Source organism: Hypanus sabinus, chromosome 3 (assembly GCF_030144855.1).
Source record: "Hypanus sabinus isolate sHypSab1 chromosome 3, sHypSab1.hap1, whole genome shotgun sequence".
Lineage (NCBI taxonomy): Eukaryota > Metazoa > Chordata > Chondrichthyes > Myliobatiformes > Dasyatidae > Hypanus > Hypanus sabinus.
Genome location: NC_082708.1, coordinates 57937591 through 57965141, shown reverse-complemented (window position 1 = coordinate 57965141; position 27551 = coordinate 57937591). Strand labels below are relative to the sequence as shown.

The following is a 27551-nucleotide window of genomic DNA, read 5'->3' as shown; positions in this document are numbered from 1 at the left end:
CTATTCCACACTGGTATACAAGCTAACCACGTAGGAGTTAACTGGAAAAGGGGTGAGGGTTGATGGGATGCCACTTTAAATAACAGGATCCGGTTTTAAGGGATTTCGACAAAGCATGTAACTAATAAAGACAACCCCATGAAAGATTGTTAAGTTTGAAAGTAAAATAAAGATTAGTATTTGCATGAACTTTTGTAGTATGCACGTAAGCTAAGATCACAACTCTTTAGTTTTGTTTGCTGAAGAAAAGGAATAAAAATAGGTGATGCTACCAGAATTTTATTAAGGTACAAGATCTTAAGATATTAAAGGAAGTGACAATGTAACCGCTAACTGTTTAGATGCTGAATTGAATGTATAACTGCATTACTCTGTAGTGAAAAAAACTCTTTTGTATTGTGTTAGATTCTGAAACCCTGTAAGACTCTATATTAATTAATTTTTACCTGTGGCAAAAATCTTAGAAGGAAGGGGGTGTTATGAATGTGAAGCGACACTGAGGCGCCGAAGGGTACAAAGTTGCCCCCTCCTTTTTGAGAATCGCAAGATCGCTATTATTTCAGGTCTGAGACCCAGGAAATGAGAGAGAGACATCCAGAATACACAGGGTTTGCAATGTGTCCTGACCTCAGCAAAATGGAACCACTGATAACGGCTATTGTCTCTTGGAGACGGAATTGTGTATTCCAATAGTACTGTACTTTTCATTGAAAACCCTCAGGGGACAACCAGAGTGGTTTGGTTGAGGGATTGCATCATCCCAACCTGATTGACATCTGAGACCCCGTGAGTAAGGATAAAAGAGGGGTCTGGGGAACAGCCCCTTTAGACGCACCAGGAGAAACACTGGAAATCCAGTGATAGCGTTTTATAGCGAATGCCAGTGAGAGCTCGTGTGTGTCCTCCCTTGCCAGGGTGGCGGGCTCATCACAGAAGAACGGTCTAGCTAAAGGAGAGGTCACAAGTGAAAGGCCACGACAACGAGACTCCTGATGGATCAAAATCATAAAAGGAAAGCCGGCAAGTTTTTCTCCAAATCTCTCTCTCTTTCCAACCATTGCAACACAGCGGTCCCCAACGGCTGCAGCCTGCATGATCTGAGTGAACTATATATTTCCATCGGACAATACATTATCCCCTAGACAACGATAGCACTTATTTCTTATTGATTATTATTATACCCGCACTTTTATATTATCTGTATATTTGCATTGATATTATTTTTGTGTATTTTTACTAATAAATACTGTTAAAAATAGTATCATCAGACTTCAACGGACGTCTCCATCTTTGCTGGTGAGTGACCCAGTTACAGGGTTTGTAACATACTGAGCTTTTTTTTTACGATTTTAACATATATTTCTTATTGTATTTCATAGTATATTCTTTGGATTGCACGGTACCGCTGTCACAAAATGTTAAATTCCATGAGATATGTCAGTGATAAAAAACTGATTTCTCATTCTGACACTGATTCTGAAAATCTAGGCCAAGTAGAAAGGAAATCAGTTTCATACTTAATGAAAGGTTTCATTATAAAGGGCGGAGGGGAATTTTTTTGGACGTGGAGGATATTGGTGAAGTCTTTAATAAGTACTATACATCAGTATTTATGAAGGAGAAGGACTTGGAGGATAAGGAGATCAGTGCATCAAGTATTAATATGCTTGGACATTTCAAAGTAAAGGATGAGATTGTGTTGAGTCTCCTAAAGAGCATTAAGGTGGATATCCCAGGGCCTGATTGGATATACCTCAGGTTATTAAGAGAGACATGAGAAGAGATTATTTGGGCCTTGACTAATATCTTTCTGAAGTCTCTAGCCACATGCTAAGTCCTCGAGGACTGGTGAGTAACTTATGTTCCATTATAGAAGAAGGGAACCAGAGGTAATTCAAGAAACAATAGACTAGTGAGTTTCATGTCAGTGGAATTGAAGTTACTAGAGAGAATTGTTAGGAGTAGGAATTATGAGCATTTGGAAAAACATGGCCTACATTGGGAGAACTGAGAGGCTGAGAGCATGGTGCAGGAAGGAAGGGTTCAGGTTTTTGGATAATTGGTCTTTGTTCCAGGGACATTGGGATCTGTTTCGAAGGGATGGTCTACATCTGAACCGGAGGGGTACTAACATTCTTGCAGGAGTATTTGCCAGTGATGTTCGGGGGGGGGGGGGTTTAAACTAGATGCGCAGGGGGCAGGAATCCAGATCCAGAGGGTTGGTCAGAAGGTGCATGGGGTTAAATGTGTACAAGGTTTGGGTGATCTTGAGAAGGTCATCAAAATTCAGGGTGCAATTTGCCCGATGGAAGTTCAAGGAGCTGGGTTAGGTACAGTAGACAGTGTTTTAAGCAAAGAGAGGAGGAATGGGCTAAGAATTCTATACTTGAATGCGCGTAGTGTCAGAAATAAGACAGATGAGCTTGAAGCTCAGATGAAAATGGGGAACTACGATATTGTTGGGTTAACGGAGACATGGCTGCAAGGGGATCAGGCCTGGGAATTGAGTGTACCTGGGTATACATGCTATCGTAGAGACAGAAATATGGGAAGGGGGGTGGGGTGGCCCTGTTGGTGAGGAATGAGATTCAGTCCTTAGCAAGAGGTGACTTGGGAACGGGGAAGTAGAGTCTGTGTGGATTGAGCTGAGGAACAGTAAGGGTAAAAAGACCCTAATGGGTGTTGTGTACAGGCCCCCAAACAGTAGCGTGGATATTGGGTACAAGTTGATTAGGGAGTTAACATTGGCATGTGCTAAAGGTAATGCAGTCGTTATGGGAGATTTCAACATGCAGGTGGACTGGGAGAATCAGGTAGGTGCTGAACCCCAGGATAGGGAGTTTGTGGAGTGTCTAAGGGATGTATTTTTGGAACAGCTTGTGCTTGAGCCAACCAGGAATGAGGCTATTTTGGACTTGGTGATGTGTAATGAACAGGAATTGATAAGTGATCTTGAAGTAAAGGAGCCATTAGGAAGTAGTGATCATAACATGATAAGTTTTTATCTACAATTTGAGAGGGATAGGGGCAGATCAGAGGTGTCAGTGTTGCAATTAAATAAAGGAGACTACGGAGCCATGAGGGATGAGCTGGCCAAAGTTAAATGGGCGGATGCCCTGGCAGTAAAGACAGTGGATCAGCAGTGGCAGATATTCTTGGGCATAATACAAAAGATGCAAAAGCAGTTCATTCCAATGAGAAGGAAGGATTCAAAGAGGGGGAAGGGGCCACAGTGGTTGACAAAGGAAGTCAGAGATTGTATAGCATTAAAGAAAAAGAAGTATGACAGGGCTAAGATGAGTGGGAATACAGATGATTGGGAAAGTTTTAAGGAACAGCAGATCTTAACTAAAAAAGCAATACGGAGAGAAAAAATCAGGTATGAGCTCAGTCTAGCCAGGAATATAAAAGGGGATAGCAAAAGCTTTTTTAGCTATGTGAAGAGAAAGAAAATAGTTAAGAACAATGTTGGCCCCTTGAAGAATGAATTGGGAGAAATTGTTATGGGAAACAGGGAAGTGGCAACAGAATTTAATGCATACTTTAGATCTGCCTTCACCAGGGAGGACACAAGCAATCTCCCAGATGTATGGATGGGCCAGGGTCATAAGATATCAGAGGAATTGAGACAGATTGACATTAGGAAAGAAACTGTGATGAGTAGACTGGTAGGACTGAAGGCTAATAAATCCCCGGGTCCAGATGGTCTGCATCCGAGGGTTCTAAAAGAGGTGGCTCAGGAAATTGCGGATGCATTGGTAATCATTTTCCAATGTTCCTTAGATTCAGGATCAGTTCCTGAAGATTGGAGAGTGGCTAATGTTGTCCCACTTTTCAAGAAGGGAGGGAAGGAGAAAACGGAGAACTATCGCCCTGTTAGCCTAACGTCAGTCGTGGGGAAGATGCTTGATTCCATTATTAAGGACGAAATAGTGGCACATCTAGATGGCAGAAATAGGATTCGGCCGAGCCAGCATGGATTTATCAAGGGCAAATCATGCTTGACTAATCTGTTGGAGTTTTTTGAGGGTGTAACAAGGATGTTAGACGAGGGTAAGCTAGTAGATGTTGTGTACCTAGATTTTCAGAAGGCATTCGATAAGGTGCCACATAGGAGATTGGTGAGTAAAATCAGAGCTCATGGCATTGGGGGCAGGGTTTCAACATGGATAGAAAACTGGTTGGCAGATAGAAAGCAAAGGGTAGCAGTGAATGGGTGTTTCTCAGACTGGCTGGAGGTGACTAGTGGGGTACCACAGGGCTCTGTATTGGGACCACAGCTCTTTACGATTTATGTCAATGATTTAGATGAGGGCATTGAAAACTATATCAGCAAGTTTGCTGACGATACTAAACTGGGTGGCAGTGTGACATGCGAAGAGGACGTTAGGAGAATACAGGGAGACTTGGATAGGCTGAGTGAGTGGGCAGATACTTGGCAGATGTCATTCAATGTGAATAAATGTGAAGTTATCCACTTTGGAAGCTGGAACAAGAGGGCAGAGTATTGTCTGAACGGTGTTGAGTTAGGTAAGGGAGAAATGCAAAGAGACCTAGGAGTCCTAGTTCACCAGTCAATGAAGGTGAATGAGCAAGTGCAACAGGCAGTGAAGAGGGCAAACGGAATGTTGGGGAATTGAATACAAGAGCAAGGATGTTCTTTTGCATTTGTACAGGGCCCTGGTGAGACCACACCTGGAATATTGTGTACAGTTTTGGTCTCCAGGTTTAAGGAAGGACATTCTGGCAATTGAGGAAGTGCAGCGTAGATTCACTAGGTTGATTCCTGGGATGGCAGGGCTGTCTTACGCAGAGAGATTGGAGAGATTGGGCTTGTACACGCTGGAATTGAGGAGATTGAGAGGGGATCTGATTGAAACGTTTAAGATAATTAAAGGATTTGATAGGATTGAGGCAGGAAATATGTTCCAGATGTTGGGAGAGTCCAGTACCAGAGGGCATGGATTGAGAATAAGAGGTCAGTTATTTAAAACAGAGTTGAGGAAGAGCTTCTTCTCCCAGAGAGTTGTGGAGGTGTGGAATGCACTGACTCGGAAGACGGTGGAGGCCAATTCTCTGGATGCTTTCAAGAAGGAGCTGGATAGATATCTGATGGATAGGGGAATCAAGGGATATGGGGACAAGGCAGGGACTGGGTATTGATAGTGAATGATCAGCCATGATCTCAGAATGGCGGTGCAGACTCGAGGGGCCGAATGGTCTACTTCTGCACCTATTGTCTATTGTCTATAACCAGCATAGCTTTGTGCAGGGCAAGACTTGTCTTACTAACTTGATTTGAGGTTTCTGTTGAGGTGATGAGTGAGATTAATGAAGGTAGAGCTGTGGATGTTGTTTACGTGGATTTTCGTAAGGCGTTTGACAAGGTCCCTCCTGGGACGTTCATCCAAAAGATTAAGGTGTAAGGGCTCCATGGTGAATTGGCTGTTTGGAATCAAAACAGGCTTGCTCATGGAAGACAGAGAGTAGTGTTTGAAGGGACTTATTGGATCTGGAGGTCTGTGATCAGTGGTGTTCCTCAGGGATCTGTGGTGGGACCTCTGCTGTTCGTGATGTATATACATATCCTGGATGAAAATGTAGATTGGTGGGTTAGTAAGTTTGCAAACGATATGAAGATAGATGGTATTGTAGATAACGTTAATAACTGGCAAAAAATGCAGCAGTACATAGATCAATTGCAGATTTTAGCTGAGAAATGGCAGATGGAGTTTAACCTGGCCTAATGTGAAGAGTTGCACCTTGACAGGTCAAATGTGATGAGACGATATGCTGTTAAAGGGCAAGACTCTTCCTGTTCCTGTGGTCTATTGTTCTATGTTCTATCATAATATTGGACAGTTATGACACAAAAAGGAGGCCTTTAGCCAACTGTTAATGTTCAGTCAGAAAAGAGATGATCCTGCAGTGCACAGCTCTTCATGTAACTAACCAAGTACTTTTGAAATTCAAAAAAACTTTCTCTTTGACTCACTTTTTCCATCCTACAAGTCCTGGGCGAATAGATTTTTTCCTCAGCTGTCCTCTATTCCTATTAGCAATTATGACAATGGAGGTTTATTTTAAAATTCTCTTCCCATCATTGATAGTTCCACTATGATGAAATAGTTCACCAAATAGTAGCTCCTTGTAATGTTGTGTTCTTCCAAAATGAAAACTTTGCTGATTCAATTTTCCAGGTTGCTTTTAGATCTTTACCAGATTATCAAGTACAAAAGGATTAAAGTAACATTTATATCAATATTAATATTTTTGGTTGACAATGTTTGTGACTGGATTGATTGTATTATCTGATACTATTACATATGCAATGTTGTGTTTGATTAAAAAATAATGACTTCTATCAAAGTCTTGCTAAACTGTAAACAACTATGAAGTGGAGTTCTCAGAGACATAGGGCCAAGGTATGGAGAAGTTGATGGTTTTCTAAGAATTGACAAGTGTCACACTGTGTGACAGACACAAAGCAAGAGCCTGCTGCCCTCTCTCAGAGTTGTCACCATCAAAAACTTGTCCTTCCCTTCAACACCATCTCTTTTGATCTCTCCACTTTCTACAGATTATTCGGGGTTGCCGTAGATACTCATGTGAGCCCTGTATAATCCTGATTTTTTGTTGGTTCGGTGGAATGGTCCTTTTGCCTAGCCAATTCTCACCTAAGTCCTCAGTTCTTCCTCCACTAAATTGAATGACTACATCCTGCACTATATCACCCTCGCCAACAACCACCACTCTACCCATAAATTCACCCAGACCTTGCCTGACATTTCACTTACAAAGTGCTAGAGGCACACAGCAGGTCAGGAAGGAAATGAATACTTGATATTTCAGGCCGAGACCATTTATCTGGATTTGGACCTTGTGTGTTGCTGCAGACTTCAGGATTTGAAGTCTCATGTTTCTCTGAGACTTCACTTTGTTACGTATCCCATAACTGGATAACTTACCAGCAAAGATAGAGAGGTCTGTTGAAGTCTGATGGCACTACTTTCAAACGTTTTTATTTATAAAGGGGCACAAAAGTAAGGTTAATACAAACATTCAGATAATGCACGTCATCAATACTCAATCTAAAGCGCAGGTATAGTAATAAGCATCCTTAAGATATAATCTCGACTGTTGTCTAGGGGATAATATATTGTCCGTTGGAGATATAAAAGTCACTCAGAAGACTGCAGGCTCCAGCCTTTTGGGGAATCGCTGGGTTTCATGTGTTTTAGAGAGATTGGTGAGGAACGGAAAAAAGACTTGCCCGGGTCTTTATGAAGCCACTCCATTGAATCAGGGGAGCGTTGTTTCCCCGTTGTTAGTTCAAAGTCCTTCTCGGTATTATCAGCCACCCGCTCCCCAGGCAAAGGAGTTACGGAGCGCACGTGGCTTTGAATGGCTTCCAGCTATTACGGGAGCACTGAGCGAGGGTGTCCTTCTGGTGCGTCGCTGGGGTACTGCCTCCTGCAGTCCCCTTTTATCTTGACTTGCAGAGTTGTAGATGTCCATCAATGTAGGGTGATGCAATCCCCACCCCCACATTGCCCGAGGGTGTCCATATTCATGGTAGCTGTCACGTAGCAGGGACATGCACTTCACACAGGTGTCTCTAAGAACAATGGCCAAAACAGTTGCATTGTCTCTGATTTCCTGGGTCCGAGACCCGAATTAATAGTGATCTTGTGATTCTTGTGATTCTCCGGAAGGAGGGGGCTGCTCCCGCCCCTTCGGCCCCTCAGAGCATGTTATGGTACATTCATAACAACTTCCCTTCTAGATTTCACTGTCTCTGTTTCAGACTTACCACTGACATTTTCCCTTAAACCCATTAACTCCCACTACTCCCTCAAAATACTGCTACCTGAACAGATGAGATGCACTTTCATTACTTTCTCCATCTCTGCTGCATCTGTTCTCAAGATGAGTCCTTCTGTTCTCGAAGTTCTATAATACTCTCCTTCTGAAATGTGACATAGTTAATGGATGTCTCACAGGTATTTCCTCCATTTCTCACACATCTGATCTGATCCTGCCCCATCCTACCATTCTCTTCAGACAGAATAGCAATAAAATTCCCTTGGTCCTCAACTTTAGTCCCACCAGCTTCTCTACCATTGCCTCCAGCTCTAGTATAATCCCACCACCAATCACATAATATTTTTCTGATGTGCTGACCTACTATAATTTCTAGATGGTATGCTAACATATTTCAATGTGTGCCTGAAGTGCTGACATGCAGAATGTATATTTTTAAGTGCTGACCTGATGTATATAGCTATGAAATGCTGACATTCTAAATGTTTCCCTGAACTGTTGATGACTTGTGTTTACTGTTAAATATAATGTGCTGAAGTAGGTACAGATATCAGAGCCGGTGAATCTCCCATGTGGTGAACCCTTTGTGAAAGTCAGAGTGAAATTATCAAAGTACCTTGAGGTTTATTCTCTTTCATTCATTTATAGGAAAATAAAGAAATAAAGGAACAAAGACCGACAAACAACCAAAGTGCAAAATAAGATAAATTACTTCAGCAAAACCCAAGAGCTGATTATCTTCCACAGGAGGAAGAAGTCAGAGTCTATGAGCCAGTGTTCATTTGGAGATCAGTGGTAGAGAGGATCAGTAACTTTAAATTCCTTGGTGTTATCATATCAGTGGATCTTCTCTCGGGCCAGCATGTAAGTGTCATCACTAAGAAGGCATGACTGCACATCTAGTTTCTAAATAATTAGTTTTGGCGCGGACTAGAAGGGCCGAGCAGGCCTGTTTCCATGCTGTAATTGTTAATTGTTATAAAACTTGCATAGAGTCTGCATGTCATTTAAAGCTTTGACAAACTTCTATAGGTGCACAATGACGTGCATCCTAACTGTTTGCATCATGGCCTGGAAAGAAGCAGGACACCACATTTTTCTTGGACACCAGTATGGTTGAAGCAGTTGGGTACTTCAGACTGCTGAAATGAGAGTTTGAAGATGTCCATAAACACTCCAGCCAGTTGAAACGAGGCTTGTAGAAAGAGTGCTGTATTCTTTCTATTTTGTTACAAGAATGTGTTCATGCTCATTTATTTGCAACAAAGATTTGAAAGGACCTACCTAACCCAGCTAGCTACGCTTTGTTCTAAAGAAGTGAACCCTGCTTCTTTTTCCAATCTCCAATGGAAAATTAACTGAAAGAGTACTATAAGCAGAAAACCACATTGGTTTGTCTCTACCGATTAATGCAGAATACAGCCTTAATAGAAATGACTACCAAATGGCTTTTGTGAAGATGATGTTACATTTTCACACCCGCTTCATCTTCTGTTGTAAATAAGGTAGACTCAGATTCGATTTACCGGCAGCAAACAGGGAATTTGTGAGGCACCGTGGATCATTAATAGAAGCAGAAATGTACAGGTCCTCATCAGGTTACAGCAGCCTTCTGTTACTGTGACCGGTTCATAACCTGACTGGTTCGCAAGTCAGAAATGTGTCTGTGCACCATGTTCCCAGGTGGAAGAGAATGCCTGCTGCACCACAAAAGCCAGTGACATCCACCCTACCAGTCTCCCAAAAAGATTTCATATGTATGGACTGTACGTAGATCAGGTGTTCATAAGCTGGGAAGGACACACTGTCTATCCTCAGTGATGGTCTGTGCTGTTATCACTTCCATTAAGTAGCACCCGATCTTCTGTAACCTCCTCAACAATGCTCATTCAGCATTTCATCATCGGGCTTCATCAAGCTTTTCACACAAACACAGGCTATGAAGCTAAGTTCTGGAGGTGAGGAACAAGTAACTGCCCTTAAGATCACCCTCAATGAAATGCTGTTTGATATCAAGGAATCCTGGCAAGACTGAAGTCAATGGAGATCAAGGGGAAAGAACTTACATTTACACTCAAGCTAGTCAGTTGTCCTTAACCACTGACTAACTCAGAAAACACTATCCCATGGGGTTTGACCACCACTTGGGACAAAGCAGCCTGGCACCTTTTTAGCCTCCAATGTGCCACAGTGTTTGCAGCTCAGTCTTCAGCTCAATAACCCGGCCAAAGTTGCTCAAGTAACAAACACTTACTACAAGCAGGTTTGGAGGTCACTCTGCTCCCACATGCTGCAGACGTGGCACATCATGAAGATCACACTGTATTTGTGCAGTTAAGGACAAAGAGAAATGCGATGCAATCAAACACTGCATTTCATTTCTTGCAGTTTTACTGTTAGGAGTCATAGGAATTCATTGCCATAGGCGGCTGTGGCAAGTCGATGGGTCTACTTACGGCAGAGGTTGATTGATTCTTGATTAGTCAGGGCATGAAGGGATTTAGGGTGATGGCAGGAGATTGGGGCTGAGAGGGGAAATGAATCAGCCAGGATGAAATGGCAGAGTAGACTCGGTGGGCCAAATAGCCTAATTCTACTCCTATATCTTATGGTCTAAAAGTACAGCACAGAAACAAGCCGTTTGGCTCATGCCAAGCCATTTAAACAGCTTACTCCCATCGACCTGCACCAGGACCACAGCCCTCCATACCCCTACCATCCATGTGCCTATCCAAACTACTCTGACACTTTGAAATCCAGCTCATATGCACCACTTGCACTGGCAGCTCATTCCACAAGCTCATTACCTCTGACCTCATGAAACTTGGTCCTACCAAAGTTGCTCCTTGTGTTCCGCTTAAACAATTCATCTTTCAGACTTGAAGCCATGACCTCCAGTTGTAGCCTTACCCAACTTCAGTGGAAACAGCCTGCTTGTATTTACCTTATCTATTGTTCTTCAGTCATTTAGTCGTGTCCGACTCTTTGTGACATCATTGACCATTGGGTCCATTGGGTTTTCATGGCAGATACGGAAGTAAATTGTCAGGCCTTTCTTCCGCGCATGTACTACCGCTGCCCAGGTTGGGACTGGGCTGGGTTTGAACTCAAGACCATCTGCCTTGAAGTCCAGTGCTGATGCCACTACACCACCAGCTGGCCCCCTATTAATTTTGTATACTTCTACCAAATCTCTGCTCAGTCTTCTACACTCCAAGGAATAAAGTCCTAACCATTCAATCTTTCCTTTTAACTGAGGTGCTCCAGACACAGCAACATTCTTGTAAATTTTCTCTCCACTCTTTTAACCTTATTTACATGTTCCTGTACATAGGTGACCAAAACTACATACAATGCGCCAAATTAGGCATCACCAACTTCTTATATAACTTCCACATCCCATCTTCTGTACTCAATACTTTAATTTATGAAGGCCAATGTGCCAAAACCTTTCATTATGACCCTGTCTACCTGTGACACCACTTTCAATTCATCATGGACCTGTATTCCCAGGTCCCTTTGTTCTACCACACTCCTCAATGCCGACTGTTCTCAGTGAAAGACCTACCCTGGATGGGTCTACCAAAGGGCACCACCTCGCACTTGTCTGCATTAAATTCACTCTGCTATTTACCATTGTCCAGATCCCGCTGTAAGTTATGATATTTTTCCTCGCTGTTCACTACCTACAGTCTCGATGTTGTTACGAATGTGCCGCAACTCTGAGGGGCCGAAGGGTACAAAGTCGCCCCCTCCTTTTTGAGAATCGCAAGATCGCTATTAATTCGGGTCTGGGACCCAGGAAATGACAGAGAGGCACGTAGAATCCACAAGGTTTGGAATGTGTCCTGGCCTCAGCGAAACAAAACCCCTGATAACGGCTATTGTCTCTTGGAGAGGGAATTGTGTATTGAGTACTGTACTATTCATTGAAGCCCCTCAGGGGATGACCAGAGTGGGCTGGTTGAGGGATTGCATCATCCCAACCTGATTGACATCTGAGACCCCGTGAGTAAGGATAAAAGAGGGTCTGGGGAACAACCCCTTTAGACGCACCAGGAGAAACGCTGGAAATCCCGTGACAGCGTTTTATAGCGAACGCTGGTGAGGGCTTGTGTGCATCCTCCCTTACCAGGGTGGCAGGCTCATCATGGAAGAACGGCTTAGCTAAAGAAGAGGCCACAAGTGAACGGCCACACCAACGAGACTCCGACGGATCGAAATCATAAAAGGAAAGCTGGTAGGTTTTTCTCCCAAAACTCTCTCCCTCTCCAATCATTGCAAACCCAGCAGTCCCCAAAGGCTGCAGCCTGCATGAACTGAGTGAACTTTATATTTCCATCAGACAATACATTATCCCCTAGACAACAATAGAGCTTATTTCTTATTGATTATTATTATACCCGCACTTTTAGATTTAGTATTGACTACGTATATTATCTGTATATTTGCATTGATATAATTTTTGTGTATTTTTGCTAATAAATACTGTTAAAAATAGTACCATCAGACTTCAACGGACCTCTCCATCTTTGCTGGTAAGTGACCCAGTTATGGGGTTCATAACAATGTCATCTGCAAGTTTTTTGATCCAGTTAACCACATTATCAAACAGATCATAAATATAGATAACAAACAACAATGAACCCATTACCTAGCCCTCTGTAAAGATTATCTATAGGATTGTTTCAGTGCATTATTAATGGTTGTTGAAAAGTCCGGTTTCATATCCACTAATGTGGCATTTCTTGATGTTTTATAATAACTATAGTGCTGAAACAACCTTTAGTGAGTGGTTGTAGCAGTTTAAATAGAATTTCTTTAAATAAGGATTCTTAGGAAATAGTTCATTTTTGTTACAGTAAGGAGTATTTAGAGGATAGTTGGGTGGACCAAAAAAGTCGATGCTAGAGAAATTAAATCCCTTACTACTTGTCAGGGTTATTAGTGAAATCAAGTGCAGGAATCACAGAGACTTTGGCAATTCAAGTTAATCAAAACATTTATTTCAGAAATAAGCTAGCAAAAGTAACAAGAACTCGGACAAACTACACTTGAAGAACTGAAATCACTCATGATACACAGAAGAACTCAGAGTTTCACTAAACAAGGATCCACAATGACTGAGCAAAGAAGGACTAGTATGCCACCCCTCCCCCCAAAATACTCACTGGAGCGCATAACAATTCAGGACCAATCAGACAGCCCCAGTATCTTGACAAAACAAAACTCCCAAAACCAACAACTGCATTGCAAGACATTGAAAATGTCATGCTAATTTAATTACCCCAAATTGAATATAAGTAATAAATACAAAGAAAGCTTAAAATCCCCATGATCCCAAACGAGACACCAGCAAAATGAAATTAAAAAACAATGCCAGTCCTAAGATACCAAGTAGACAAAAAATTGACAATCCAATGAACACTGCATGAGCTTAGAAGGAGAAAATGCAATCCACATAATAACTGAAAATAAGCGACCCCTGGTTGTGATACTAATACAATCCTACTCCTATTCTGGTCCATTACTCTACCCACTAAAGTGACATTTTTTCTCCTATATTTGTCTGTTTTCCACTGTAATCTGCTCCCTTTCTTCTCCTGCAGAATTAGCTCAACCTTTCCAACAGCCAGAGCGACAGCCCGCCGACCCACTTTCCTTTATGAGAATGTTTAACTCTTTCAGTTCAGGTGCAAACCTTTCAGCTTGTACAGGTGCAACCTGCCCTTCAAGATTCCCAATGATCTTGAAATCTAACGATTTCCCTTCACGCATCATTTTTTTCAGCCGTGCATTCATCTCCTATTCCTGTTCTTCCTTGCATATAACTTCAGATGTAATCTGAAGGTTGCTGCCTGAGAGGGTCTGTTTTTTAAAATCTTCTAATTAGCTTCCTAAATTCTGTTCACGTTACCTCTGTTGTTAGCACCATTAGGAAGCACAGCGTTTACCTATCGCCTTTAGAATGCCCTGCAATAATTCTGCGACATTCTTGTTCCTGACGCGCAGTAGACAACATCTACTCCCACAGGAGCGCCTATATTTTTCCTTCACTGTACGGTCACCGACCGTTACAGCTCTCGGTTTCTTGCCCTGTTGGTCTTGATCAGCTGTACCATCCACAGTGCCCCGAAGCTGACTATGCCTCCATTCTCCAGAGGCACGTTCAATCTTAATAGCTGACCATCGTTCTGGAGTGCGAGACTATTTATGAATTGATGATTACCTTCCTATCTCCCTTCCTCTGTTTGGTGGTCACCTAGAGATTATAGGTTTAGGGTGAAAGATGAAACATTTTAGGGGAAATTTCTTCCCTCTTAAGTTGGTGCGAGTGTTGGTGGCACAGCCAGCGGAAGTGGTAGCTGCGAGTTCCAATTACAAGAAGTTTGGATAGTTACTGTTTGAGTCACCAGCGAGCTCGAGCAGAAATCACAGACTAAAGCACTTTCAAATAAAACGCAAGATTTATTACAGAAATTAACCAGCAAAACTAACATGAATTCAGGGAAACTATGTAGAACGTTGAGCTGAAATCACTCACGACACACAGGAACGCCCTTCGGTCGTGTTTTTTTAATTACTAGAAGTATAATTTTTACATACAGGCTCCATCCTCGATCTGGCCGAAATAATCTCAACCACAGGATGACTGACGAATCTGTTGAGAAGCCTCGGCAATATTCTTTCGTTCTCAGACCAGTGCTAAAACCACGGAAGTCATCCTCCTATCTCGCACCTCCACGATTTTCTTATCACTCGGAAACACACATTTCCACTGAAAAGGGGGCGCGCTTTAAAAAATAGCTTTTTATATATACAGTGATCTTCTGTTAGCTCCTGGCTAAATTCATTCTAAGGTATCAGAACTTCCAGCAGCTAGAACTTGCTAAGTACATTATCTACCTAAACTAAACTTTGGAAAAAAGTGAACGAAAATCTAAAAACTGCAGCAAAAACCGCGAATGCTAGAAATACTCAGCAGGTCCGATAGCATCTATGGGAAGAATCTTTCACTTTGCATAGATGCAGCCCAGCGTTCTCGTGGTTTTGTGTTTTTATCCCCTGCTGAGAGAAGCACTGGCCCAGGGTAACAGACGTATCCTCCTGGGCTCTGACAAGTTACTTGAAAACTGACACATATTGTTTTTGTTCCCCGTATCGACGGAAAAATCTACAAGGCAGGCGGACATGCTCTGACATGGAGATGATTTGTTTACAGATTTGTAAGATAACTACGCCCAGAGAATTTCAGTCCCAGCCCGAAAAGTCGACTGCTTATTCTTCTCCATAGATACTGCCCGGCCTGCCGAGTCCCTCCAGCATTTTGTGTGAGTTACTCTTGATTTCCAGCAATTGCAGAATCTCGTGTGTTTAAGAGAACTAAAGACTGCCCATGCCTGTCCTCGGGCGACAGTCACGCCCACTAGAAATCCAGATTTAATTCATGCAGGGCCACGGAAATATTCGCCATTTGAGCTTTCAGCTTTCAGAAAGCATTCAGCTTTCTTTTCGGAGTAAAAAGCAAAGAAAACTAGCAGGTACAGTAAAGGAAATCGGATTTAAGAACTGTTGTAAGGACTCAGGTGCTGGATGTTGGGTCTCCGTCACTCGCCATCAATGTAGCGAAATGTCCCGGGAGCTCTCGCCCCGCAGCAAAGAAAGCACGACTTTGAAAAGTATTTCATTTTACCCACAACTTACATTCATCTTGCTTTTCAGTGATCTATCATTCCAGCATCATTCGAATGCCAGGACAGGTACTTTTGGAACGGATTGTTTTCTGTACCGGTAAGGATCTTAGCAGGTGCCCATGCGAGAGGGGCTGTTAGATGTGAAGTCACGGCCGGGTGTTCCATTGTGCAGCTCTTGGCAATGGACTCGGTTTGAATTGCTCCATAGAGGGAATTGGACACAAACTACGTTCAGAATCGGCCTGCCAATTAACATTGAGGTTAAAACACAAGACGGGGAATAAACGCGTGCTTTCAGGTCGCCTGACTTAAACTGCGTGATGTTGCCGGTTTTACAAATCTCGGTGGTAAAATTCGACTTTAGTAGAAAGGATACTGTCGATTAAGCGAACGGGCAAAAAAAAAAGAAACGTGATATAAAGTGGTTACGTGCAATATAGTGGAGAAAGAATAGATATGATCATGAAGGAAGTAGATAGTATTAGCATGGAATCGTATTCGACTGTGGTGTTTTGTGAAATGACATGCATTTACAGGTACGACAACTAGTTAGGAAGACAAATAGCAAGTTGGTCTGAAGAGCGAGGGGCGTCCAGGACAGGTGTATACAAGCACGTGCATGGATCGGCTAGATTTACCCTAGGGTTCAAGGGTTGGGCCAGATGAAAAGTTTGAGGAAATCGAGTTGATAAGCATTTAGGATTGTAGGAAAAATACACTGTGGTGTTGAAGTTTAAAAGATTCTGAAAGGCATTGATGGGTAAAGTCAAACCAACAGATCTCATCCTCAGCCTGAGGAATTAAGATCTGAGTGCATAGAATATGTGGTCATCTACTCATCAATGAAGAAATATTTGAATCTGGCAAGTTGTACATCTTCAAATTTTGTATTCCAAAAGCCGGTGGGAACTCAGTGTTGACAATATTGAAAACCAAGATGGCTAGGTTTTTAGGCACAAATAGAATTCATGCTCATTGATATTGAACAAGAAAATGAACAAAGTGGAGGATTAGCTATATTTTTACTGAATGGTGGTACAGTTATGAGGGTCATATGCCCATTTTTGGCCCTATTTTTTATGTTCTCAAGATAACACAGGGTTTTGCTTCTTCTGTGGTTACTGGTGAAAGGAAATGTACCTACTACTCCAGACAGTTATCACCCACTGTAACCCTAACATCTTCTAAAATTAAAAAAATATATATTATGTTAAATCTTGACAATAATCTAAAGAATAACCCAGACATAAACATTTCAATTGTTGAAACTCAGTGCTGCTCTTTAAGGGACAATTTTTTAGACTTTGCTGAGAACACACTGGTACCATTCTGGGAACAGTGATACCACAGACCGCATGATTTCAAATGGTTGGTTCCTGCTGCTATGCCCCAATTTATACTTTTTTATGTTCTTAGTGTATCATCATGATTCACTACAGTTTTTCATCAATTGAAGATCAAACATAGAACAACTAAGTATGATGCCATTGATTTAAAATCACGGTAAACAACATCTTTACACAAATTAACTTTGGTAAAAGGTCTGCATTTGACCTCTACGTTTTCACTCAATATATGAGTGAAGGAGAGGATTCCTTCTCTGTTCAATTTTATGTGAGTTATGCTCCAGTGATTTAAATTAATAGCCTAAATACAATTATTATTTACATAAACTAACCTTTGACTTGATATCAATACAGATTCAAATTGCAAGAAGGAAGGTGTTATTTCACTGGAAGAGGAAAGCAATTGAAGTTAACATGTAAGTAGTTGTCCGACCTGCACAGACTAGGACCTCCCAATCTACACCCAGCTAACAGGAGTCAACTGCCACTCATCACCTGCAGCCTTTTTAAACACAGCCATTTGTTCATCCATCATTCTGTTGCTCCTAGCCTTCAGTTATCTTGTTGTGTTAGCTATCTGTTTTCTCTTGTTTTGTGCCCTCGCAGTTTGTTATTTTGCAATTTATTAGTAAAATATTGTTCACTGCTGAATCCTTTCTGCTGCAATTTTTTGGTCAAGCCTCCTCTGCATTCTCTGATAGTATTTGTGATAAAGTAACGATTTGTTGTGCTATATTTATGCTTAAATATTATTCAGCTGAAGACTGGAGAGTTCAATTAACAAAAGATAGCACAGAGGTCAAATCAGCTTTGCACATTGTATTCATTTCCAAACCTAACTCCTCTGCATGCTGCTGTGGTCATTGGATGTTCATGTATAAATCTGTTTTTGAAAGTGGACTATTTACTCATGTGTATGTGTGATGGTAGTCTGTCAGTTTCTGATGACGTGACTTGTGCGAGAGGTAGGAAAAATCGCCAAGACTTCCTCAGCTGCCGTGGATAGCCATGACACCTTCTGTGCCTTGTTGTGCCCTTCCCTCTCCACGAAGCAGTGCAGCACCACCTTCTTGGCTGGCGGATCTTGTAGCTAACCTCATTTGCCCTGAAGGCTAGAACTGGCTTTGCAAGCTGGGGTGGGCATATCCTTATCTCACTGGGTTTGGAGGTTCCCTGGTTTAAGCCACCTGTTGAAGCGGTGTTCTGAACTTGGTCACTGTCACATGCAAACAGTTACTTGGAATCACAGGTGAGAGCTGGGTGGCAGTTGGGGACCAAAGGTGGATGAGCTACCCCTGGCCGGAGCACAGCAAGCCTGCCACCAGAGGTGCTACCCCTCCCTGGACACCGCATACACCCTACCATTTACTGTATACACAAATCACTGGGTACATTTGTCTTAAAGCATCCAATAATTATTTGTCATTGGGACTTCACTGCTGGTTGAAAGGCTTCTTGCCATTTCCCCTAAAACCATCCACCCACCCACCTCCCCAGCATCACTAGTACCATCCCCATCACTCCAAATACGTAGGCCAGGATACCCAGCATATGAGATTATTATACATCTAGCTGTGGTCTGAAAAATCTTAGATTCCGCTCTTTACAAAAATGCATCCTACCACTTTGGATCTCACTCATTGAAAATTGAACCAAAGCCAAAAAGGGAATCAATTTAAAACTTTTATGAGAGGAAAGAAAAAAATGGCAATGTGCATTTTATGATTAACTTTTGATATCAATTGGTTTTCCTTGGTCAGAGACAGAAGGCAAAATATTAATTAGTTGATTAAATAAAACCCTTTGGCATCTTTTGTGTAAATGTATAGGATAGATTGCAATAGCAAACCTTCACTGCTGAGTAAACAGTAAAGCTCGTACATTTTCTTCTATTTCCAAAAGCATTTTATAAAGTACTCTTTAGTTGTCTTTGCTATGATTGAAATATAGTGTTCTTGTATATTGCATCACATTTTTGTAACAATGTACAATCCACATTTAGCACAAGTATTTGAGTAGGAACTTTATCCCCCATCAGAATCAGAATCAGATTTAACATCTGTCATGACATTTGATAACTTTTACAGCAGCAGTGCAATGAAATACGTGATAAATAAATTCAGAGAAAAAAACTGAACTACAGTAAGTATATATGTCTATTAATTAGTTAAGAAAAAGTAATAAGTAGTGAAGATGAAATAAGTAGTGCAAAAAATTTAAGAAGTAGTGAGGTAGTATTCAAGGGGTCAATGTCCATTTAGAAATCAGATGGCAGAGAGAAAGAAGCTGTTCCTGAATTGCTGAGTGCGTGCCACTAGGCTTCTGTACCTCCTTCCCAACGGTGACAGTGTGAAGAGGCCATGTCCTGGGTGGTGGGGATCCTTAATGATGGATGCTCCTTTCCTAAATCAATATTCTCTATCTGTCCACTTCAGTAATCAAAAATGAAGGTATTTCACAGTCTCAACTTTGTTATTGAACCCACCCTAAAATAAAAGAATCCAAAAATGGGTTACAGTCATCAAGAGAAAATGAATTTCTTCCCTTTATATTCTACTTCCAGTAGATACAAACAATTATGAAAACCGCATTTTGTTTCACTTCAGCAGCTTTGTTTCAGCAGAAACATGTGATTTGTCTTCCTATAGGTTACTTTTTTGTCTGAAGCTTCTGTGTCAGGGATAGAGAAAAATAATTGTTGAGTATGCTAGTACCAGTATCTCTTTGTCTCTGAAACATTTAATGCAAGTTAATTGTTGTTTGGCAAAAACTCATATCAAATGTGTTAATTTCAAATTAACTTCTGCTGACCTTAATCGTGCCATCAGTTTTGCTTATTTAATATCCTAATAAAAATATTGTAAAGCAATTCAAGACTGTTCTGATTGGCTTCATAATCTTTACCCTCAGAAACTTAATTTTATCATATAATCATGGTGAACATATTCTTTCTTATTCCAAGCCCAGCTCATCTAGTGATGACATCCTTGAAACCCTGGATTCCCTGTGCTTCAGATTTAAATTTGCTAGCTTGTGTCAAGTTTCTTACAACTTTGTTTTCATCCCTTTAATAAACAATGAACCCACAACTACCACTTCTAAATGGTTAGTTCTTTTAAATCTGATGTTTTGAGGATCCACCCTTCCTGTACCTCTTTTATCAGCAGCTGTGATCTTTCCATTTAATTTACACTCTTATTAGGTCCATCACCCACTCTTGTTTTCATTGGAATTCTTCTTTTTAATCAGACTTTTGATCAGTATTGTGAATAACACTTTTCTTTAGCAATATAGAACTACATCTCTCTGTGAAGTACCTTCACGTCATAATTCTACATGGAATATCAGGACAATCCATCATGATATTTTTATACAGAATGTGTGTGTGTTTTGGCTAATATACTCAGTAATTCACATAGATTACTGGTGTATGTTGTTTTGATTGTGTGAATGAAAAATAAGTTAGTGGAAGTATTCCATTAGCGGAATGTTTCTATTATCTTTTAATGTTAATGACCCAAAGTTTTAGTGGGAGGCATATTGATAAGGATCTTCATACCAGAAGGGATTGCATAAAAGTATTCAAAGGCAAGCAACAACAAGTTAACCCACAAGGAGGAGCATATAAATTTGAGCTGGAATTTAAGAAAGTTTTTCTTTTCACCTACTCTGTCATTCCAAACTTTTCTAGAGAAGAGAGCTTTGGGTTGTTAAGCCTCTTCTGATGGTTGTAAATGTTTAGTTCTATCATTGCTCTTGAAAATCTTTTTAATACCATTTATTTGCTAGTATTAGGTTTTGATCAAGTAAATATATCAAGCTCTAGAGTTTGAAGGAAGATTTATTTCTGCTTCAGGTTCCGGAGCCAATGAGAGATACGACACAAAAGTAGACAATTTGGCCCAGTAGACAACTAGTTCTGCACCAACCATTAACTACTCAATTATGCTATTTCTACATTAATTCCATTTATTATTCTCTCATCAATGCTCCCCAGATTCAACCATTCATTGACATACCAGGAGCTACTTACAGTGGCCAATTACCGTATCAATGTGCAGCTCCTTGGGTTGTGGGAGGGAACTGGGGCACCCAAAGGAAACCTACATGGTCGCAAGTAGCATGTGTAAACTCCACATAGAGAGCATTCAAGGTTGGGAATGAGGCAGCAACTCTACCAGCTGCACCATTCTTTTGTTTATCCATGTCTTTTACTGCCTTAAGGCAAACTATGTTCTCATGATTTTAATCTGAACTTCAGGATGGTCATGATGCCTCGGATGATTTTTCTACTATTTGCCACAGCTGAAGTGAGAAATAAATACATTTCTGAAGGTAAGTTATGCAGGACATAATCTGTGTGAAACATTAAAGAAATAATTTGTAATTCACAATGAATATAAATTGTGTTCCGCAGTATTATCACACAGAAATACTAGTCTGAAAGGAACTAACACGTACATTGAAAGGCCTTAATAAAGTGGATGTGAAGAGGATGTTTCCTAATGTGGGAGAGTCTAAGACCAGAGGATACAACCTCAGAATGGAGGGTTGTCCTTTTAGAACAGAGATGAGGAGGTGTTTCATTAGCCAAAGAGTAGTGAATCAGTGGAATTTGTTGTTACAAACAGCTGTGGAGGCCAAGTTTTAATGTATAATTAAGGCAGAGGTTGATATATTTTAGATTTGTCAGGGCTTGAACAGATGTGTGTGTGTGGGGGGTGAAGGCAGCAGATTAAGGCTGAGAGGAAAAATGGATCAGCTATGATGACTTGGTGGAGCTGACTTGATGGGTCAAATGGCCGAATTCTGCACTTACAGTCTTATTTCATCGTCCTTGTCAAAATGTGACATAAGCCTGAGGATTAAATCAGTTCAGAATTCAGTAAGAACATTCCATGTAATTGATAGAAACACAGAACATGAGAATCAACTAGTAAGAGAAGAATAACTGAAAGTAAAACCTTCTCTGGTTATGTTAGACAGAGGAAGCTGGTATAGATGTGTGTTCTTTGCAGAGAAAGTAGGAAGAAGGACAAGCACTTCTTCTTTATGATGGAAAATAAACCAAAATAAGTCTCAGAACTTGCAGAAAAACAGAAGTTTAGTTAAAGAGAGGAATTTACTTATGCTGAAATTGCTTGCTAGTGAGGGAATAGTAATGAAGAAATTAAGGAACAAAAAGTCAGTTAATCATCTGGAAAGATGATTAGGGGAAAGAAATAAATATACATATTAAAGTTATTACGAATTCCATGGAGCATGTGGAGATCTTCCAACAACCAGGCATTCTTTCTTTCTTTCTTTCTCTTTTTTTTCTATAGGGCAGTTAGGGGGGAGGGGTTAAGGGGAGGGGGTAAGGGTTATATACATTGTTTTTTCATACTTTGTAACCATTTAAAAATGCAATAAAAAAAAGTTTAAAAAAAATCATCTGGTTCTAACAGTTTACTGGATAGGTGCTGTAGGAAATAATTTTGAATGGTCTAGAATAGTCAAAAAGAAAATGTTATTCATGAAAGTGATGGATGAACCTTATGATAGTTTACAATGCCATACTGACGGGAAATGATGATCAATTATTAGCTTCCTGGCGAAAGCACGCTTTCAAAATCTTCATACTATTGTGCAGAGTTCAACAGAGTTTTGAAAGTAGATTATGTTTGTTAATCCTGATTTTTGAGAGCAGGTAGTTAATGAAAAATGGCAAGATGCCCACCTCCCCCTCCCAATCATTCTACTGTTTCTCTCTCTCCTGCAGGGTACTACCAGAATTTTATGTTCTTGAATTTGATTTCCAGCTTCTGCAGTTTACTTTTGCATTTCATATAGGGAAAACTCAGTATTAGAGTTTTCAGTGAGTCATTGAAAGTTACCATACAAGAGATAAACAGATAAGAGGTTACCACACAGGATAAGACTAATGATATTAGGGGTTTTTTTCCTGTTCATTCATTGAGTTGCTGGTATGGTCAGCAGTTCCTTCCTTTGGGAAGGTGGTGATAAGCAGCCTTCGTGAATGCTGCAATACTTGGATTAATGGCATTCCAACACTGATATAAGGAAATGCTTCCAAGACTGTATGAAGAGGATACTTCATTTAAAAGTAAGGATGGTACTTGATTTGCTGGGGAATTCTGCTGCACCTGCCTTTCTGATTGGTAGAATGTAAATGTTAAGTAGGTGCAATTGACGAACTCTTAGTGAACTGCAGCAGTATATTCTGCACATGCTGGCCCTATTTTTTTCCCTGTCTGTTAAAGCTTTAATCTTAATATCATCACCTTTGTATTAAATCTATTCATGGCCAGGCCCCTCTCTATCCCTCTACCTTCAATGCAATATTTTCTATGCATTGCTCAATAACTCAATAGTGTCTTAGGCATCTAGCCCCAAGTAATAAACTTTCTTTCCAAACTTTCCCAGCACAGGTCTCCTTCAAGACAAACCTTAAAATACAATAAAAATAAAGACAGAACATGTTGGTAATACTCAGCAAGGCATGCCACATCTGTGGGAAGAGAAACAGAGATCTCATTTTGAGTTTTCGAGCCGAAACAGCACTTTCTGATTTTATTTCAGATTTCCAATATCTGCAATGATTATTTGAATATAGACATATATCATTGACCAAAGTCTTAAATAGCTTATATAATAACGTTTTAGTTTCAGGATCAGGGTGCCAGGGTCAGGGACTTCTTGGATTGGGTCCACAGCAATCTTAAGTAGGAGGGTGAGCAGTCGAAAGTTGTTGTCCATGTCAGTATCAATGATATGAATAGAAAGGGTGACAAGGTCCTGCAAGTGATCTCAAGGAACTAGGTGCTTAGTTAAAGGTCAGGACCTCCAGGGTTGTGATGTCAGGATTGCCACCTGTGTTACATATTCATGAGGCCAGAAAAAGGAAGATAATACAGTTTAACGTGTGGCTAAAGAGAAGACGCAAGAGAAAGGGCTTCAGGTATTTGGATGATTGGGTTTTCTTCCAGTGAAGGTGGCACCTGTACAAAAGGGATGGTTTGCTTTGATCTGGAGGGGGACTAATTCCTTAGTGGAAAAGTTAATGCTGCGTGGGTGGGTTTAAACTGATGCTGCAGGGGGATGGGAACCAGACTGCCAGAGCACATAGTGGTGTGCTTGTGGAGAAAGATGGTGGTTAGGTCTACACACAAAGTTAGGAATCGAAAGGTTGAGCATGGTGGGTCTAAAGTTTGAGTTGTGTATATTTCAATGCAAGAAGTGTTATAGGAAAGGTGGATGAGTTTAGGGCATGGATCAGCACGTGGAATTGTGACTTTGTAGCTGTTTGTGAGACTTGGTTACCAGAGGGGCAGGATTGGCAGCTCTACATTCCAGGGTTCTGTTATTTTAGATATGATAGATCAGGAGAGATTAAAAGGGGAGGGCGGGAATACTAGTCAGGGAAATTGACACAGCAGTGCTCTGTCAGGACAAGCCGGAGAGCTTGTCTACTGAGGCTATATGAGTGGAACTGAGAAATAAGAAAGGGATGACTACCTTAATGGTATTATATCATAGACCATCCATAGTCAGCAGGTTTTAGAGGATCAGATTTGTAGAGAGATCGTAGACTGTTGCAAGAAACATAAGGTTGTGATAGTAGGTGAATTTAACTTTCCACATATTGACAGGGGCTCCCATTCTGTGAAAGGGCTGGATGGCATAGAGTTTGCCAAATGTGTTATGGAAAGTTTTCTTAATCAATACCTAGAGATCCCACCTAAGAGTGTGATACTAGATCTCTTATTAAGCAATAAGACATGGCCAGTGACTGAAGTTTGCACCAAGTGATCTTAATGTCATTATTTACGAGATAATCAGGGAGAAGCATAGGTCTGGTCTTTGGGTTGAGATTCCAAATTAGAGAAAGGCCAATTTTAATAGTACCTGAGAGAATTTGGCACCTGTGTATTTGCACAGAGGTTTCTGGCAAAGGTGTGTTTGGCAAGCGGGAGGGCTTTGAAAGGGAAATTTGTGAGTACAGAGTTTGTATGCTCCTGTCAGAAAGAAAAGCAACAGTACAATGATTAGGGAACCTTGTTTTTTGAGAGATATTGAGGCCCAGGCTATATAGGCAGGAAGGAACAAAAGAGGTACTTGATAAGTATAAAAATTCCAAAAGTACACTTAAGAAAGAAATCAGGAGAGCTAAAAGGAGGCATGAGGTTGCCCTAGCAGCAAGGTGAAGGAGAACCCCAGGGGCTTCTACAGATTTATTAAGAGCAAAGGGATAGAAAGGGATAAAATTGGTCCTCTTGAATATCAGAGTGGTCATCTATGCATGGAGCAAAAACAGATGGGGGAGATCCATCTTGACTGGGACAGAAAATGGATTTTTTTGCATCTGTATCTACTTGGGAGGTGGACACAGAGTCTATGTAAGTGAGCTTATAGTCCATAAACATATTATGGAGGAGGAGCTGTTTTTCACTTTGAGGCAAATTAGGGTTGATAAATCCCCAGGGCCTGGCAAGTGTTCCCTTGGACCTGTGAGAGGCTGGTGCAGAAATCCCATGGGCCCCAGCAGAGATATTTGAAACATCCTTAGCAATGGGTGAAGTGCCGGAGGATTGGAGGGTAGCTAATGTCGTATTGTTGTTTAAGAAAGGCTCTCAGAATAAGTCAGGAAATTATAGATCATTGAGCCTAACATTAGTAGTGGATACATTATTGGATGGTATTCTAGGGGACCTGATGTGTGAGTATTTGGATAGAGATGGTCTGATTAGGGATAGTCATCTTGGCTTTGTGCATGGTAAGTGATCTTATCTTATAGAGTTTTTTTTTTGAGAAAGTTACCAGGAAAACTGTTAAAAACAAGCAGTGGATGCTCTCTGCATAGACCCTAGCAAGGCCTTCAACAAGTTCTAATGGGAGGTTTGTCAAGAAGGTTTGGTCAACTGGCATTCAGGATGAGGTAGAAAATTGGATTAGACATTGGCTTTACAGGAAAAGCCAGAAGTGGTAGTGGGCGGCTGTGTTTCTGTCTGTGACAACTGGTGAGCCACAGGGATCATTGCTGGATCCATTGTTGTTTATCATCTATATCGGTAATCTGGAAAATAATGTAGTAAACTGCGTTAACAAATTTTTAGATGGTGCCAAGACTGGGGGTGTAGTGGACAGTGAGGAAGGCTATCAAAGCTGGCAGTGGGATCTGGACTAGCAGGAAAAACATGCTGGAAGATGGACAATGGAACTTAATGCAGACATGTGTGAGGAGTTGCGCTTCAGGAGGATAAACCAGAGTAGGACTTATATGGTGAGCAGTTATTCAGAGGGATTCTGGAAATACAGATGTATAATTCCTTGAAGGTGGTGTCAAAGTTAGATAGGGTCATAAAGAGAGTTTTTGGCACATTGGCCTTTATAAATCAAAATATTGAGAAGAGGGATTGTGGAGTGATGTTGAAGACCTAATTTAGAATATTATGTGCAATTTTGGTCACCTACCTACAGGAAAGATATCAATAAGATAGATAGAGTGCAGAGAAAATTTTCAAGGGTATGCCAGGAATTGAGGACCCAAGTTACAGGCACTTTATTCCCTACAGCATAGGAGAATGAAAGGAGATTTGATAGAGATATGCAAAATTAATAGGGGCTTAGATAGGGTAAATACAAACAGACTCTTTCCACTGAGGTTGGGTGAGACTAGAGCTAGAGGTCACGGGTTAAGGGTAGAAATTGAACTGTTTAAAGGCAACATGAGTGGGAACTTCTTCACTCAGAGGGTAGTGAGAGAGTGGAGTGAGTTGCCAGCAAAAGTAATAATGCGGGTTCTATTTCAATTTTTAAGAGATAAGTACGTGGATGGGAAGGGTATGGAAGGCACAGTCCGAGTCCAGGATGCGGCAGGTTCATGTTTTGGCCTATAGACTAGATGGGCTAGATGGTATGTTTGTGCTGTTCTGTTCTCTCACTCTGTGAATGTCAGATTTTGCCTGATAATATCTTTGTAAAAATATGTTTTATTTTTTTCTATACTCAAGGTACTTTTTAGATTATTTCCTTGTTTTGATTTATATTTCCAATTGTTGAACATGTAAATATATTTTATCTTATGGAGTAAATTGCTGCTGTATTTTAAGGAAGTGTTCTTAAAAACCATTCTATGTTTAGGATATGAAATTAATATCTGTCCGCCATTTCCATCTACAACTGTACATGCTAATGTTGGAGAACATGCCCGTTTAAGATGTCGGCTGTGCAATGGATCCAGTCCAATTAACCTGAGTGATCTTCAAACACATGGATTTACAATTTCTTGGTTTAAAAGCAATTTCAAAAGTGGATTAATGGAACTTTTAGACAATGGGAACAGAATTGCTGCTCAATGGCCCTTCTTAGGATTTTGGCCTGCATTTGTCAATGACACTGGAAGATATTTTTGTTCTCTCTTGTAAGTAGCGTTGAGGGTTACTATCTAAGGTATGGGAGGGAACGAGGGTGGTAGGGGCAGGGTGAAGGGGGGGCAGTGATTTACACCTTAGCCAGTATAAGCAATCTATCCCCACCCAATCTGTCAAGCCCTTTCAGAATTTTATTTGTTTCGATGACTTAACTTTTCATTCATCTAAACTTCAAAGAGTATAGGCCAATCAATTTAAACTTGCCTCATGATAATTCTTCACACCCCTACACAGGGCACCATGTTCTATCAAAA

General features: G+C 40.9%; 2 protein-coding genes across 8 annotated transcripts in view; one reads left to right on the top strand and one right to left on the bottom strand.

The window, feature by feature from the left end:
• The window catches only part of LOC132391357 (chromosome partition protein Smc-like), a 33638-nt gene extending 17443 nt beyond the window's left edge, over window positions 1-16195 (bottom strand). For 2 of the 4 annotated variants that reach the window (XM_059964424.1, XM_059964426.1), the window contains exon 1: window positions 15529-16195. The gene's annotated coding sequence lies outside the window, so the exon portion shown is untranslated. Of the gene's footprint in view, window positions 1-14430; window positions 14799-15528 lie in introns of those variants that run through there. The other 2 variants (XM_059964425.1, XM_059964423.1) reach the window with 1 other exon arrangement.
• LOC132391356 (interleukin-18 receptor 1-like) overlaps window positions 15097-27551 on the top strand; it is a 42523-nt gene continuing 30068 nt past the window's right edge. The window contains exons 1-5 of one of the 4 annotated variants that reach the window (XM_059964421.1): window positions 15124-15155; window positions 15547-15615; window positions 17219-17280; window positions 21126-21199; window positions 27008-27287. In XM_059964421.1, the coding sequence (XP_059820404.1) occupies window positions 17279-17280; window positions 21126-21199; window positions 27008-27287 (356 nt within the window). In that variant the 5' untranslated portion in view covers window positions 15124-15155; window positions 15547-15615; window positions 17219-17278. Of the gene's footprint in view, window positions 15366-15546; window positions 15616-17218; window positions 17281-21125; window positions 21200-24274; window positions 26781-27007; window positions 27288-27551 lie in introns of those variants that run through there. The other 3 variants (XM_059964420.1, XM_059964419.1, XM_059964418.1) reach the window with 3 other exon arrangements.